Raw genomic sequence first — 13245 nt, forward strand, 5'->3', positions numbered from 1 at the left:
CAGGACCCTTCTCCAGCATCAACTGCCAAACTGCAGGTGCCTGATGACACAGGGCATGGTCCCCATGTGCTGCCCTATTTCATGGCTGCCTTGCATTAAGAGCCAATTTTATAGCAATTTGGAACTAGTGGGGAGGAGGAGTGGAAGAAAACATGGCATGTTCCAAGGGGCTCAGTGTTTCATCAGCTACAAGATCAGCATAGCAATTACTATCTCTTTAACTATTTCAATTCTCATTATTAAATTAATTCTTAAATCAGATTCTGACGTTGCCATAGCACCTCTGACACTGCAGTCACACCTCAGGGCAGCTTGTGCTTCGTGTTGGTAGCGGAGGGGGTTGGAAACAGGAAAATATGCTTTTCTCTGCTTGCTTTCTCTGATAGAAAGAATTCCCCAAGCAGCTGAAAATACATCGACCTTGCTCCAAAAAGCAGGCAGGGCTGGGAGGCAGGGGGCGTGCATCTGGAGCTCAACTCGACGTTGTCCACGGGACTCATTTTTCCTTGGTTCCTACTCATCTCTGTCTATTTTTGGAGTCATGCCTCTTGGTATTTCTTCTAAAAATACTGAGGTCACCAGAATAAGAAGTTTATATGCTCACACAAAGCTATTCTTAGTGCTTGATCTTTGTCTACAAGTGCAGCCCATGCGTGGAGGTTGGCTCTGAACTCATCATTCCCCTCCATGTCCCACCTCGGGTGCCTTCAGTGGGGCTTCCTGAGGCTCTGTGGATCTCACAGCTTCTTTCTGTAAGACCACACTTTACCATTCAGCACCTTGCTCCTTTTCTGTAATTTTTTTTTAGCTTTTCACCCACATTGCGTATACATCAGCAACAAGGAAATGAGTTTTCATAGAACAGAATATCTTGAGTTGGAAGGGACCCATAAAGGTCATCGAGTCCAACTCCTGGCAACGTTGTGTTGATAGTGATGAACTTTGCATCATGTGCAGCTTTGTTGATTACTTCAAATCTGGGGGTTATTTTGGTGCTGAGCAGTACCTTGTGAAGAGCAGAGCAACAGATCCATCCCCCTCTGTGATTTTCTCCTTTAGGACCCCGGCTCTTGGTGCTGTTGAATATGGTGCTACTGAGATGAGCGCCACGTGCTGACTTGATTGAAAGTCTGAATTTAAGTTCTGAGCAGAGTTTGTGATCCTGATTTTAACTCAACTGATTTGAATTCTGTGTGCTTTCTCGGGTCAGCGTGGAAGCGAACAATCGTGCTTTAAATAATGATTAGCTTAAGCCACAGGATGCTCATCCTCATTAAGGTCATTATTTCAAGCAGCTTTCTATACTCGTACCTTAACACTCACACCAAGCCTCTACATTTGCTACAGCACAGCTCTTACTATTAACCAAACATCAAAAAACACATGATCCATGTGGGATCTCACAGTTTGTTGATAGTTCTCTAGCCTTATTTTAAGTGCAGGTTTTAATAATGTAGAGCTTATTAAATTACAGTGATGTGTTAGGACCAGTGTTGAGGTCAATGGCCATTGGGCCATTGCTTCACAGTGCCCTCTGTAGAGAAATAGAGAATCATAGAATCACAGAGTGGTTGGGTCAGAACAGACCATAAAGATCATGAAGTCATGGTATGGTTGGGTCAGAAGGGACCTTAAAGATTATGAAATTATGGTGTGGTTGTGTTGGGAGGGACCTTAAAGATCATGAAGTCCTGATATGGTTGGGTCAGAAGGGTCCTTAAAGATCATGGAATGACAGAATGGTTGGGTTACAAGGGACTTTAAAGATCATGGAATGACAGAATGGTTGGGTCAGAAGGGACCTTAAAGATCATGAAATCATGGTGTGGTTGGGTTGGAAGGGTCCTTAGGGACCATCCAGTTCCAATGCCCAAATATAGGTTCTGCTGCTTCTTTGTTTCGTTATAGAAGTATAGGTTCTCTCTCTTTGATTCTCTGTGCAATAAAGTTTCTCTGTAGGAGTCATCTTGGGTGCCTTGTCAGAGCAAAGTGTTTGGAAAAGGGTTCCAAAAATGAAATGAAAGCATCAGCAGTGGTGGGGCCAGGTTGGGCTCCGGGAGTGCCGTAATGAGAACCCGCTTTGCCGCGTAACAAACGCTGTCGTTGTTTTAGTTGCTTGTTAGTTAATGTTGTTCTAATGAGGCTCTGCTAATGGCATCATCTGACATTGGGCAAAAAGAAGGTTGGGGGAGAACCCGAGTTAAAAAGAGCCTAATTAGCAAGTTAATTATAGCGGGCGAGGAAACGGCCGGGTTATATAAATCAGCTTTTGTTACGCACACACGGTAAAAACCGCTCTGAGCTTGGGGAGCAGAAGCAGGGCTGGAGGTGGGAACGTCACACAGAGCTGGGGTTCCTCAGCCCAAAGGGAGCCCAGGAGCCTCCTGCTGCCGCACCTTCCCTGCCTCCTTCCCCTGCAGCCACGATTGGAGCCGCCAGCACCCGCAGCATGCTGAACAAGAAGAAGTACAATGTCGATGGCGATGCAGGGAGGAAAGCCCAGGTGAGGGCAGCCCCCAGGCACCCTAAGGCTGTTTCCTGCCCCCAACATCTCTTTCTTTCTGTCTCTGTCCTCCTTTGTTTCCCCAAAATCGCCTCTTTTGGAGCTGGCTGGGGGAAATCCCTCCTTTCTGCAGAACTCCTCTTTATTTTCTCTCGGCGCAGCGGGGCTGGTCTGTGTTGCACCAGGATGAGCTGTGGGCTCCAGAATCGCGGTGCAAGGACCCAGGAACATCCCCAGCTAGAAGCAAAGCTTCTCTCATTTGCACATAAGGACTCGTGGCTCATTGCACATTAACACTCGTGGCTCAGGTTTCTCAAATCGAAGCAGCTGGAAGTGGAAAACCACAGCATCGGAGCAACTCCTAAGCCACTCACCTGCAGCTCTCCAAGCCTTCCTAATCCCTCCTAATTAGCACAGCCAGCTGCCACCTGTGGAGGTATTTCTACTGGAGCTCATGTTCCACCTGCAGCCCCTCTGTATGACCCATTCTGTAGCACTGCTTGTTGAACAGAGCCAACGTGATGGAGATGCTCCTGCACATAGAGACGCTTTGAGAGGTCTGAATGCAATTACTGCACTGCTTGGAATAACTGCACCTTGAATGGGAAATGTGGGAAAGAAGAATCCCAGCAGAGCTCTGTAATAGCAGTTACTCATTCCCCTGCAAACTATCTCCAGCGTATCCCATCGTTGCATGCCGATAACCTGGTGCTTTCATGGAGTGGTTCCGCTCTCAGGGAATTGGGTTTAAATGAAAGAAGAAAAGTTATTTCAGGCCAACAGCTTCTTAGGAAAGGAATATAAACCCGGCTGTGTCGGCTCAGGTACCCTTTCCCACTGGGACCCATCGCGATTCCCAGGGCTGAAGGAGCTCCTGTCACCTTTTCCCTTGATTTCTAGCCCAAAAAGAGACTCTGACAGCCCACTGCATGGGCACAGTGCTGCTGCTTAACCCCCTGAACTCAGCTTTATGTTCCCAGAAAAGGGTCAAATTCCTTATGCTTAGGTGACTTCTTCAAGCAAAACCACCTTCTCAGAATACCCTGAGGGTTCAGTTAATAGACTCAACTAATGGTTTGCAGTAAATTGGAGATGTAAATATTTAATCCCACTGCACCGTGTCAACTTGAATTTTGCCCATAGCAAACTCCAAGGAGTTTTGCAAGTCATGTTTCTGATTGTACAGAATGGGTTGGGTTGGAACGGGCCTTAAAGATCATGGAGTCAAGGAGTGGTTGGGTTGGAAAGGACTTTATAGAGCATGGAATCATTTAATGGTTGGGTTGGAAGGGATGTTATAGATCATAGAATCATGGAGTGGTTGGGTTGGAAGGGGCCTTAAAGATCATAGAGTTGTGGAGTGGTTGGGTTGGAAGGGACTTTATAGATCGTGGAATCATTGAATAGTTGGTTTGCAAGGGTCTTTATAGGTCACAGAATCATGGAATGGTTGGGTTCTGTAGATCATAAAATCATGGAGTGCTTGGGTTGGAAGGGACCTTAAAGATCATAAAATCACAGAATGGCTTGGGTTGGAAGGGGCCTTAATGATCAAAGAGCACAGACATGGAGCAACCCCACTGCCTGCGGAAGAGCACTGGGAACAAGGGGAGCCTGGTGGAGCCACCATCCAGAACCCAGAAATGGGCATGGGGACAAACCCAACCTCTGTGGCCCGACAATGGGATCATCTGCAGGAGCAGGTGTTTGAGTCGGGTGAAAACCTGGTCTGGGGCAAGCATTGATTACTTGGTCTTATATTATTATAATATTACCATATTATATATGGTTTTATATTATATATATTATATTATTCAGCCAAAACTGATTAGTTGGGAGTTTTTCAACTAGGAGTGGGGACCAATGAAACGTGGACAAAGAGTTCCTGCAACAAAAGGCTTCAGCCAGAATGGGTGTGAAGCTGCAGGCAGGAGCCCACTCTGTAAATGCGTCTCTTAAACCTCACTTCACCCTAAGAAGCATCCAGATAGGGGTGCCTCTGCTCTAATTATCCCTCCTGCACATTACGAATCTGAGTAATTACTCCTAATGGCTCTATGTGTCGGGTGCCACTCGTGTCCTTTTCTTGGCAATACTGACTGCAGCATTTGGGTCCCTGTTTGACCCAAAGCGACCCATTTTTGAGGCAGGGGAGGGCTCAGCTGTGCTCTCTCCCACTGTTTATCCAAGCATCCCTACATTGCCTTGGGTGATAGAAATATCCAATCCTAAATGCTCCTTCATACTGAGTGTGGTTGGAATTCATGACTTTGGGTGGTTTTGGTTTTGTTTATTGTACTTTTTTGCAGTAAGCAAAGGGGTTTCCCATTCATTGCAAAGAACACTGCACGGTGGGTCAATGCCTCATCACTTCTGCGGGTGCTGGGGAGCAATCAGGCTCTCCTGCAACAAATAACCTTTATTTATAGGGAAAATAAGTTTGCACGGCATGGGGATGGAAACCATCTAAGTTGTGTGCTTAAAGAAGGCTTGAGGAGGAGCGTCAGTTATTCACAGGAGGGTTCGGGATCCTTCTGCCCAGTCCTTGGGTTTTCCCACCGTCTCTAACTCCCCATTTCTCTCCCCAGATCCAGTTTGCTGACCAGAAGCAGGAGTTCAATAAGCGCCCAACGAAAATCGGCCGCCGCTCGCTGTCCCGCTCCATCTCGCAGTCATCGACGGACAGCTACAGCTCAGGTTGGTGCCACCCCCTGTCCGTGTGTCCCATCCCTGTGTCTGTGCATCCCCATATCTACGTGTACCATCCTGACATCCATCTGTCCCATCCCAACATCCGTGCATCCCGATGTCTGCTTGTCCCATCCCAGTGCCCATGTAGGCCATGGAGAAGGGGAAGCATGGGAAGGGATTGGTGCTTTTATCTCATCATCTTCATGTGTATTTGAGTGCAAAAATATGTTGTTCTGCTCTTAAAACTTGGGAGCTCTCCTTCTAACCCTTGTGTACATCTCCTGCTGCCTTTCCTCCTCTCTTCCTCTTCTTTCCTTCCTCTCTTCCCCTTCATTTCCTCCTCTTCTTTCCTGTCTGATTTCTTTGGGCATATATCACTCCCAGTTTATACTGAAAGTTCATTACTAGCACAGATTGTGAGGATTTATTAAAACCTAACGAGATGAAGATCAGGCTGACTACTGCGTGCCCCACACATGAAACATTCAGTGTTTGGTGCTGATGCAGAAACATGACACAGCAAAGTCCTGGAAACAAACCTGGGGGAAATGGGTGTTTTTCTGGGAGCAGGAGTTGCTCACTGGGGATGTTCTCACATTTTGGGTGATTGACCCATTCAGAGTTGAAGGCACAGTAAGGCAAATGCTGCTCACTACCTGAAATGCAGGTCCTTCTCCCTCTCCCTTCCTCTTCCTTTTCCCCTTCCATTTCCCCTTTTTTCCTCTTTTCCCATTTTTCCATTTTCTCACCTCTCCTTTCCTTCCCCTTTCCTTCCCCTATTCTCTCTCTGTTTTCCCTTCTTTCTCTTTTCTCCCCCTCTGTCCCCTTTCTCCCCTTTTTTCCATTTTCTCCCCTGTCCTTTCTTTCCCCTTTCCTTCCCCTATTCTCTCTTCCCTTTCCCTTCTTTCTCTTCTTTCCTTTTTCTCCTCCTTTTTCTCCTCCTTTTTCTCCTCCCTTTTTCCTCCCTTTTTCCTCCCTTTTTCCTCCCTTTTTTCCTCCCCTTTTCCTCCCCTTTTCCTCCCCTTTTCCTCCCTTTTTCCTCCCTTTTTCCTCCCTTTTTCCTCCCTTTTTCCTCCCTTTTTCCTCCCTTTTTCCTCCCTTTTTCCTCCCTTTTTCCTCCCTTTTTCCTCCCTTTTTCCTCCCTTTTTCCTCCCTTTTTCCTCCCTTTTTTCCTCCCTTTTCCCTCCCTTTTTCCTCCCCCTTTTCCTCCCCCTTTTCCTCCCCTTTTTCCTCCCCTTTTTCCTCCCCTTTTTCCTCCCCTTTTTCCTCCCCTTTTTCCTCCCCTTTTTCCTCCCCTTTTTCCTCCCCTTTTTCCCTCCCCTTTTTCCCTCCCCTTTTTCTCTCCCCTTTTTCTCTCCCCTTTTTCTCTCCCCTTTTTTCTCCCTTTATTTTTCTCCCCCCCCCCTTTTCCCCTTTTTTTCCTTTTTACCTTTTTTTTTTATTTTCCCTTTTACGTCTTTTCTCTTTTCCTCTCTTCTCCTCTCCCTTCAGTGTACAAGAATCTGTCTCATATCTGGGTGAGATTTGATTTACAAAAGTTGCCTTCAGCCCCAGGAGATCTGCAGTTCTACAGAGATCTCTGCACAGCTCTGTGATCCTCCCGGAGCCCTTGGTGTTGCACAATGGGATTTGGGGTTGAGCAGCCCTGCTGCCCACCCTTGGACCCATGTGTGGGTTTGGGAAAAGGCTTCTGGCAGAGACATTCCAGCAGTGCTTAATTCCTGCTAAGAGCATTAGAGCTGAGCGAGTGTGGGGAGCACTGAGCTCGGTCCTTGGGATTGCTGGAGGGTTTCCTGGGTGCCAGAAGGGAAAGGAATTGAGTTTGGGGTGCTGCCAGATGGCTGTGCCTCAGATCTTCTGCTGTGGAGATGCAAGCAGAGCCATTGGTAGGGGATTGCATGGGCTCCAAGTTCTTGGAAGGTGCTGCAAATCCCTTTTTGGGTCATTCTCACGATCTGGGTGCCTCCGTAGCACTGTGGTTGTGGGCAGAGGTAGGACCACGGGCTCAGCTGTGATGTTGTCTCCACAATGCGATGCACCCACCCTTCATGTCACTCTACTCCTCCAGCATCGCTTAAGCACAGAATTGGGGCAGAAAGATGCAAATCAGTTCTGGCTGCTTGGTAGGACAGCGTCCTGGAGATCATTACCTCTTGGAGACCGTCCCAGGAGAGATGCTGGGTGCTGAGAACCTCCAGTTATGGGGCTCTTGACTCGTAATGAGTTGCAGTTCCAAAAGGAGCTCAACAAAGGGAGGTTTAAAGAAATAAACTCATGGGAGGGCATTTGATGAGCGAGGTGCAGATCAGTGGTCAGCTCTGCTGAGCGCCCAGTGCTGCTCCAGGGGATAATTTTGATGCCAGGTCTTGTGTTCATGCAAACCCCCGCAGAATGGTGCCACCGTGAGCTGGGGAGCGGTAAAGGGCCTTGAGTAATGCTGTGTGAGGAGTGAGTGATGGACTCTTAAGTTGGGTGCCAAGGGGCAGCTCCTGCCAGGGAGGAAGAGGAAGAAGAGATGATGAGGAAGGGAAGGGAGGAGGAAGAAGTGAAAGAAGAGGAAAAGGAAGAGGACGAGGAGGAGGAGGAAAGGGAAGAAAAAGAGAAGGAGGAGGAGGAAGGGGAAGAAGAGGAAGAGGAATAGAAGGAAGGGGAAGAAGAGGAAGAGGAATAGAAGGAAGGGGAAGAAGAGGAAGAAGAAGAGGAATAGAAGGGAAAGAAAGAAGAAGAGGTGGAAGAGAAGGAGGGAGAGGCCCAATAGTGGCAGAATATTTCCTCCCTTTTCCTTTATCAAACAAGCAAAAGGAAGGAGGGCATGGTTAGTGGGCATGGTGGGGATGGGTTGGCGGTAGGGCTTAAGGATCCCAGAGGTCTTTTTCAACCTTAATGCTTCTTTGAATCTGAATGCTTTGCTCCCACTCTGACCTCCTGTTCTTCCCTAGCTGCCTCCTACACCGACAGCTCTGATGATGAGACCTCCCCCCGGGACAAGCAGCAGAAGAACTCCAAAGGCAGCAGTGATTTCTGTGTGAAAAACATCAAACAGGCAGAATTTGGGCGTCGAGAGATTGAAATTGCTGAGCAAGGTAAAACACTGTGTTCCTTCAGCTCCACGCTGTTCAGGGTTTATTGCACTGCTCTTCCTTCCCCTGAAGGAGGAGGTTTGGAAGATGTCATGATATTGAATCCTAATTTGTAGGACGAAGCTTCTTTGCTGGTAGAAATTTGGAGAATATGATTATATTGCATTCTGGGTAGTAAGGAAAAAGCCTCATAAGGCTATAGGATTCGTTTCGGCTGTGCCCTGACTTCTTTGATGCCTCCATTGAAGCCTTTTGCTCCTCCATGTGTGGCACTGATGGACCTCTCTCCATTTTGCCTTTCAGAAATGCCCGCACTGATGGCATTGAGGAAGAGAGCTCAGGGAGAAAAGCCTCTGGCTGGTGCTAAGATCGTGGGCTGCACACACATCACAGCCCAGACAGCGGTGAGATCCCATCTGTAACATCCTCCTGCTTTATTTCAGTGTGGGACTGATGGAAATGGGGCTGCTGAGTGCTGTGGCTGCCTGTTGGAGCTGCAAAAACACTTGGGTTTGAATTCTTTAAGGTCCTTTCCAGCCCCAGCTATTCTGGGGCTCTGATCTTTAAAAAACCTTCCAACCCAACTATCCCATAGTTCTGTGATCTTTAAGGACCCTTTCAACCCAACCATCCCATGGTTCTATGACCTTCCAACCCAACCATTCTATAGCTCTGTTATCTTTAAGGTCCCTTCCAACCCAACCATTCTGTGGTTCTATGATCTTTAAGGTTGGTCCCTGCCAACCCAACTGTCCTGTGGCCCTGTGATCTTTGAGGAGCCTTCCAGCCCAAGCTATTCTACAATCCCATAAATCTACTGGTAGTCAAATTCAGTAATACAAATTTGTGTTACAGATTCAACAAACTTCAGATTGCCAGTGGTGAAAATGAATTACTGTCTGTCCATAGATCTGTTCAAGCACCACAAATGTGTTTTGTATAACTGTGGGTAGTGTAGTAGAGATGTTCTCTGTAGCTCGTCCTAACTCTTAGTATGGGACATGGTACTGAATGTGGTTCTGTGATGCTGTGCTCCCTCTGAGCTTTGTGGACATCTCTGGATGTGCTCAGAGGTGGTGTGAGGCATCTATAAGGCACTGCTGTTGGCAGTGGTAACAAAATCAAATTTCCTCTATCAGATATGCTTGGAGATGTGGTGGGCGGTGATGAGTGCAGCTGTGCCGTGTGAGAGCTGTTGGTTCTCCTCCAAAAACAGGACAGGAGTGACAATGGGATTTAGGAGGCATGGTGGGGGTGGGTTGATGGTCTTTTCCAACCTCAGTGATTCCGTAGTTCTCTGGGCATCGTGGAGATGGGTAGACGATTGCACTTGATGACCCTGAAGGTCTCTTCCAACCTCAATGACTCCGTGATTCTATAAGTTGATATTTTGGATTTGTGCAAGGTCAACCTCAGCTTTTTCCTGATTTTGTCCTTTTTTTTTTTTTTTTCTTTTAAATCCAGGTCCTGATGGAGACCCTGGGTGCGCTGGGAGCCCAGTGCAGGTGGGCTGCCTGCAACATCTACTCCACCCTCAATGAAGTGGCTGCTGCCCTCGCCGAGAGCGGTAGGAAATGTCACTTGCTCTGCTTTTCCTGCTTGGAAAAGATTTCTGCCTGCCCCATCATGTTGATGGGACTTGCATTCACTTACATTCTCATATGTTCACCTGCATTCTCTTCTAGTTGTTTTAATTATTATTATTATTGTCCCTTAAATTTAGAATAAACCTACAGGAGGATGAAATCCCTGCATTTGGTTCTTTCCATTAGGGAGTGCACATTGGGTGCAGTTCAATTCTGTATGAAGTTCAGTTCTATGAAGATAAGAAATTGTTAAATTTCAGTCACGGCTTTGGCTACAAGGGGTGGGGGAGAACTTTCTGGGGCCTGCATTCACAAACCAGGAGCTGTTGATGTTCACCTGGGAGATGCCTTAATTCAAATCCTGCTCCACCTGGGTAGATTTTCACCAGTCCCCAGGTGAATTCGTGGAATCGTAGAATTGTGGAATGGTTTGGGTTGGAAAGGACCTAAAGGACCATAGTGTCATGGAATGATTGAGTTGGAAGAGGTCCTTAAAGATCATAGAACTGCAGAGTGGTACCCACCTCCCTCTCTGTGCCAGGATTCCCCGTCTTTGCTTGGAAAGGAGAATCTGAAGACGATTTCTGGTGGTGCATCGATCGCTGCGTCAACGTGGAGGGGTGGCAGCCCAACATGGTGAGATATCATGGTCACATTGGAGCTCTGTGCCAGAGGGAGTTCTCTTCTCAACGGGGCTTAGAGCATTTCCTCTTGGTTTTAGACACAACTTTGACTTCTGTGGGGAAAAAAGAGCAGTGCTAAGGGAATCATTTGCAGCTGCCAAGTGTGTGGTTTGCATTGTGATTTTTAACCCTGGAGCTTGTGATCTAAATGAGACAAATGGGAATTCATGGTGGGAGACAGGCATGGATCCACATCGTTTGTTTGCCAGTCTTGTCTTGTTTGTGCTTCAGAAAGAATTGTGAAGGTCAAGAAGTCCACCTGCAAACTATGGGTGGACTCAGCCTAGACACAATATTGGCTTTTTTTCTTCCTTTTGAGGAGTAGTTTCCCATTGAAAATGCCACTAATTGATAAAGTGAAGCTAGGAGAACATGCACACCAATCCCGAAATATGAACCTCCGGTTTGGGAGCTCCACATTTTCAGAGGCAATGTGATCAGATGGGAAGTTCTGTATGAAACGTGCTAAAATAATATAAAATAAACAAAAACATGAATAAAAATGGAAAAAATTGGAAGCATTTTGAGCTCTTTGGGTTGGACTGTGCATGGATATCTCTGGGCACGGATACACGGATGGGGCTTTGCTACAGAGAAGGTTCTTTGAGGGAGGATTTGAGTGCAGCATTTCTCCCTTTGTGCCTTTTTGGGGTCAGAAGGAATCCTTATCGTGGTGACAATGTGGTTGCTTTTCTTCCAGATTTTGGATGATGGAGGAGATCTCACTCATTGGATCTACAAGAAATATCCCAACATGTTCAAGAAGATCAAGGGGATCGTAGAGGAGAGTGTCACTGGAGTGCACAGGTAATGGGAAGTGGCAGAGAAGGGCTGAGGGCGCTGCACAAGGGACAGCCTTTGGAGAAAGCCAAAGGCTTGGACCTAAGCTCGGTCTCTGGAAAGGAGTGAGACGTGGCAGAGGAAATTATGATTGTTTTGGGGTGGGATTGCAGAAAGGGAGAGCTGCAGAGGTGTTGCCTCATCACAGAGTGATCCTGAAATCAGGGCACTGCTCAGCTCCTCAAGAGTTTATATTTGTCCCTCCAGATGAGCTCGGCTCATCCTAGCAAAGCAGAACACTGGAGAACACGCAACAGTAAACCAAAAGGACATGTTTTCCACTTATCCTCTGCTTTTCTCTTGTTTCTCACAGGCTCTACCAGTTGTCCAAAGCAGGGAAGCTCTGTGTCCCAGCTATGAATGTCAATGATTCAGTGACGAAGCAGAAGTTTGACAATTTGTACTGCTGCAGAGAGTCCATCTTGGATGGGTATGTGCTGCTCTCTGTACAGTCACACATAAACATGTGCACACTGGGCTTCAGAGTTTGAATTTTCTGCTTGTGGGAGAATCTTCCTGCAGAAAATGACATTACTTCCTTTCCTTAGAATCATAGAATCGCCAAGGTTGGAAAAGACCCACAGGATCCTCCAGTCCAACCATTTGCCCATCACCAATGGTTCTTGCTAAACCATGTCCCTCAACACAAGATCCAAACGCTCTTTGAACACCACCAGGCTCGGTGACTCCACCACCTCTCTGGGCAGCCCATTCCAGTGCCTGACCACCCTTTCAGAAAAGTAGTATTTCCTAACGTCCAGCCTGAACCTTCCCTGGCACAGCTTGAAGCCATTCCCTCTAGTCCTATCACTAGTCACATGAGAGAAGAGGCTCCCTTCAGGTAGTTATAGAGAGCAATAAGGTCTCCCCTGAGCCTCCTCTTCTCTAGACTGAACAATCCCAGTTCCTTCAGCCGCTCCTCATAAGTCCTGTGCTCCAGACCCCTCACCAGCTTTGTTGCCCTCCTCTGGACACGCTCCAGGGCCTCGATGTCTTTCTTACAGTGACGGGCCCAAAACTGGACACAGTACTCGAGGTGCGGCCTCACCAGTGCTGAGTACAGGGGGATAATTACTTCCCCGTTCCTGCTGGCCACACTATTTCTGATACAAGCCAGGATGCCATTGGCCTTCTCGGCCACCTGGGCACACTGCTGGCTCATGTTCAGTCTAGTGTCAATCAACACCCCCAGGTCCATTTCCTCTACACAGTCTTCCATCCACTCTGCCCCAAGCCTGTAGTGTTGCCTGGGGTTATTGTGACCAAAGTGCAGGACCCGGCATTTGCTCTTGTTGAATCCCATCCCATTGGCTTCAGCCCAGCTATCCAGCCTATCCAGATCCCTCTGCAGGGCCTCGCTAGCCTCAGGCAGATCGACACTTCCAGCCACCTTGGTGTCATCTGCAAACTTACTGAGGGTGCACTCAATGCCCTCATCCAGGTCATCAATAAAGATATTAAAGAGGACAGGCCCCAGCACCGACCCCTGGGGAACACCAGTCGTGACCGGTCGCCAGCTGGATTTAATTCCATTCACCACCACTCTCTGGGCCCGGCCCTCCAGCCAGTTCCTTACCCAGCCAAGAGTGTATCTGTCCAAGCCACGGACTGCCACAGACTCCTTCTCTCTAATTTTCTTTGTTTTTATGGAATTGAGTGTCCATCCCCCTAAGTTTTGGCCCAACTTCGCCAAAGACAGGTGAGATGAGGACAAGTTGCCTTCCCACAGTTCAGACCGTGCTGGATCTTGTTGGAGGAACTGGACTCCTCCTTATGGGTTCCTTCCAGTTGGGATATTCTATGATTCTGTGGTGGTGATCCCAGCAGCTCAGTGAGCCCCAAACAAAGGAGAAATTGGACTT

General features: G+C 47.6%; 1 protein-coding gene across 7 annotated transcripts in view; it reads left to right on the plus strand.

Moving 5' to 3' along the window:
* Positions 1-13245, plus strand: part of AHCYL2 (adenosylhomocysteinase like 2) — a 44819-nt gene that overhangs the window by 23394 nt on the left and 8180 nt on the right. For 5 of the 7 annotated variants that reach the window (XM_015287911.4, XM_046910495.1, XM_040663075.2 and 2 more), the window contains 7 exons: positions 5092-5200; positions 8134-8277; positions 8578-8678; positions 9739-9841; positions 10402-10496; positions 11244-11350; positions 11697-11813. In XM_015287911.4, coding sequence (XP_015143397.1) covers positions 5092-5200; positions 8134-8277; positions 8578-8678; positions 9739-9841; positions 10402-10496; positions 11244-11350; positions 11697-11813 — 776 coding nt within the window. Of the gene's footprint in view, positions 1-2284; positions 2504-2664; positions 4220-5091; positions 5201-8133; positions 8278-8577; positions 8679-9738; positions 9842-10401; positions 10497-11243; positions 11351-11696; positions 11814-13245 lie in introns of those variants that run through there. The other 2 variants (XM_046910480.1, XM_414971.8) reach the window with 2 other exon arrangements.

This window comes from Gallus gallus, chromosome 1 (genome assembly GCF_016699485.2).
Source record: "Gallus gallus isolate bGalGal1 chromosome 1, bGalGal1.mat.broiler.GRCg7b, whole genome shotgun sequence".
NCBI lineage: Eukaryota > Metazoa > Chordata > Aves > Galliformes > Phasianidae > Gallus > Gallus gallus.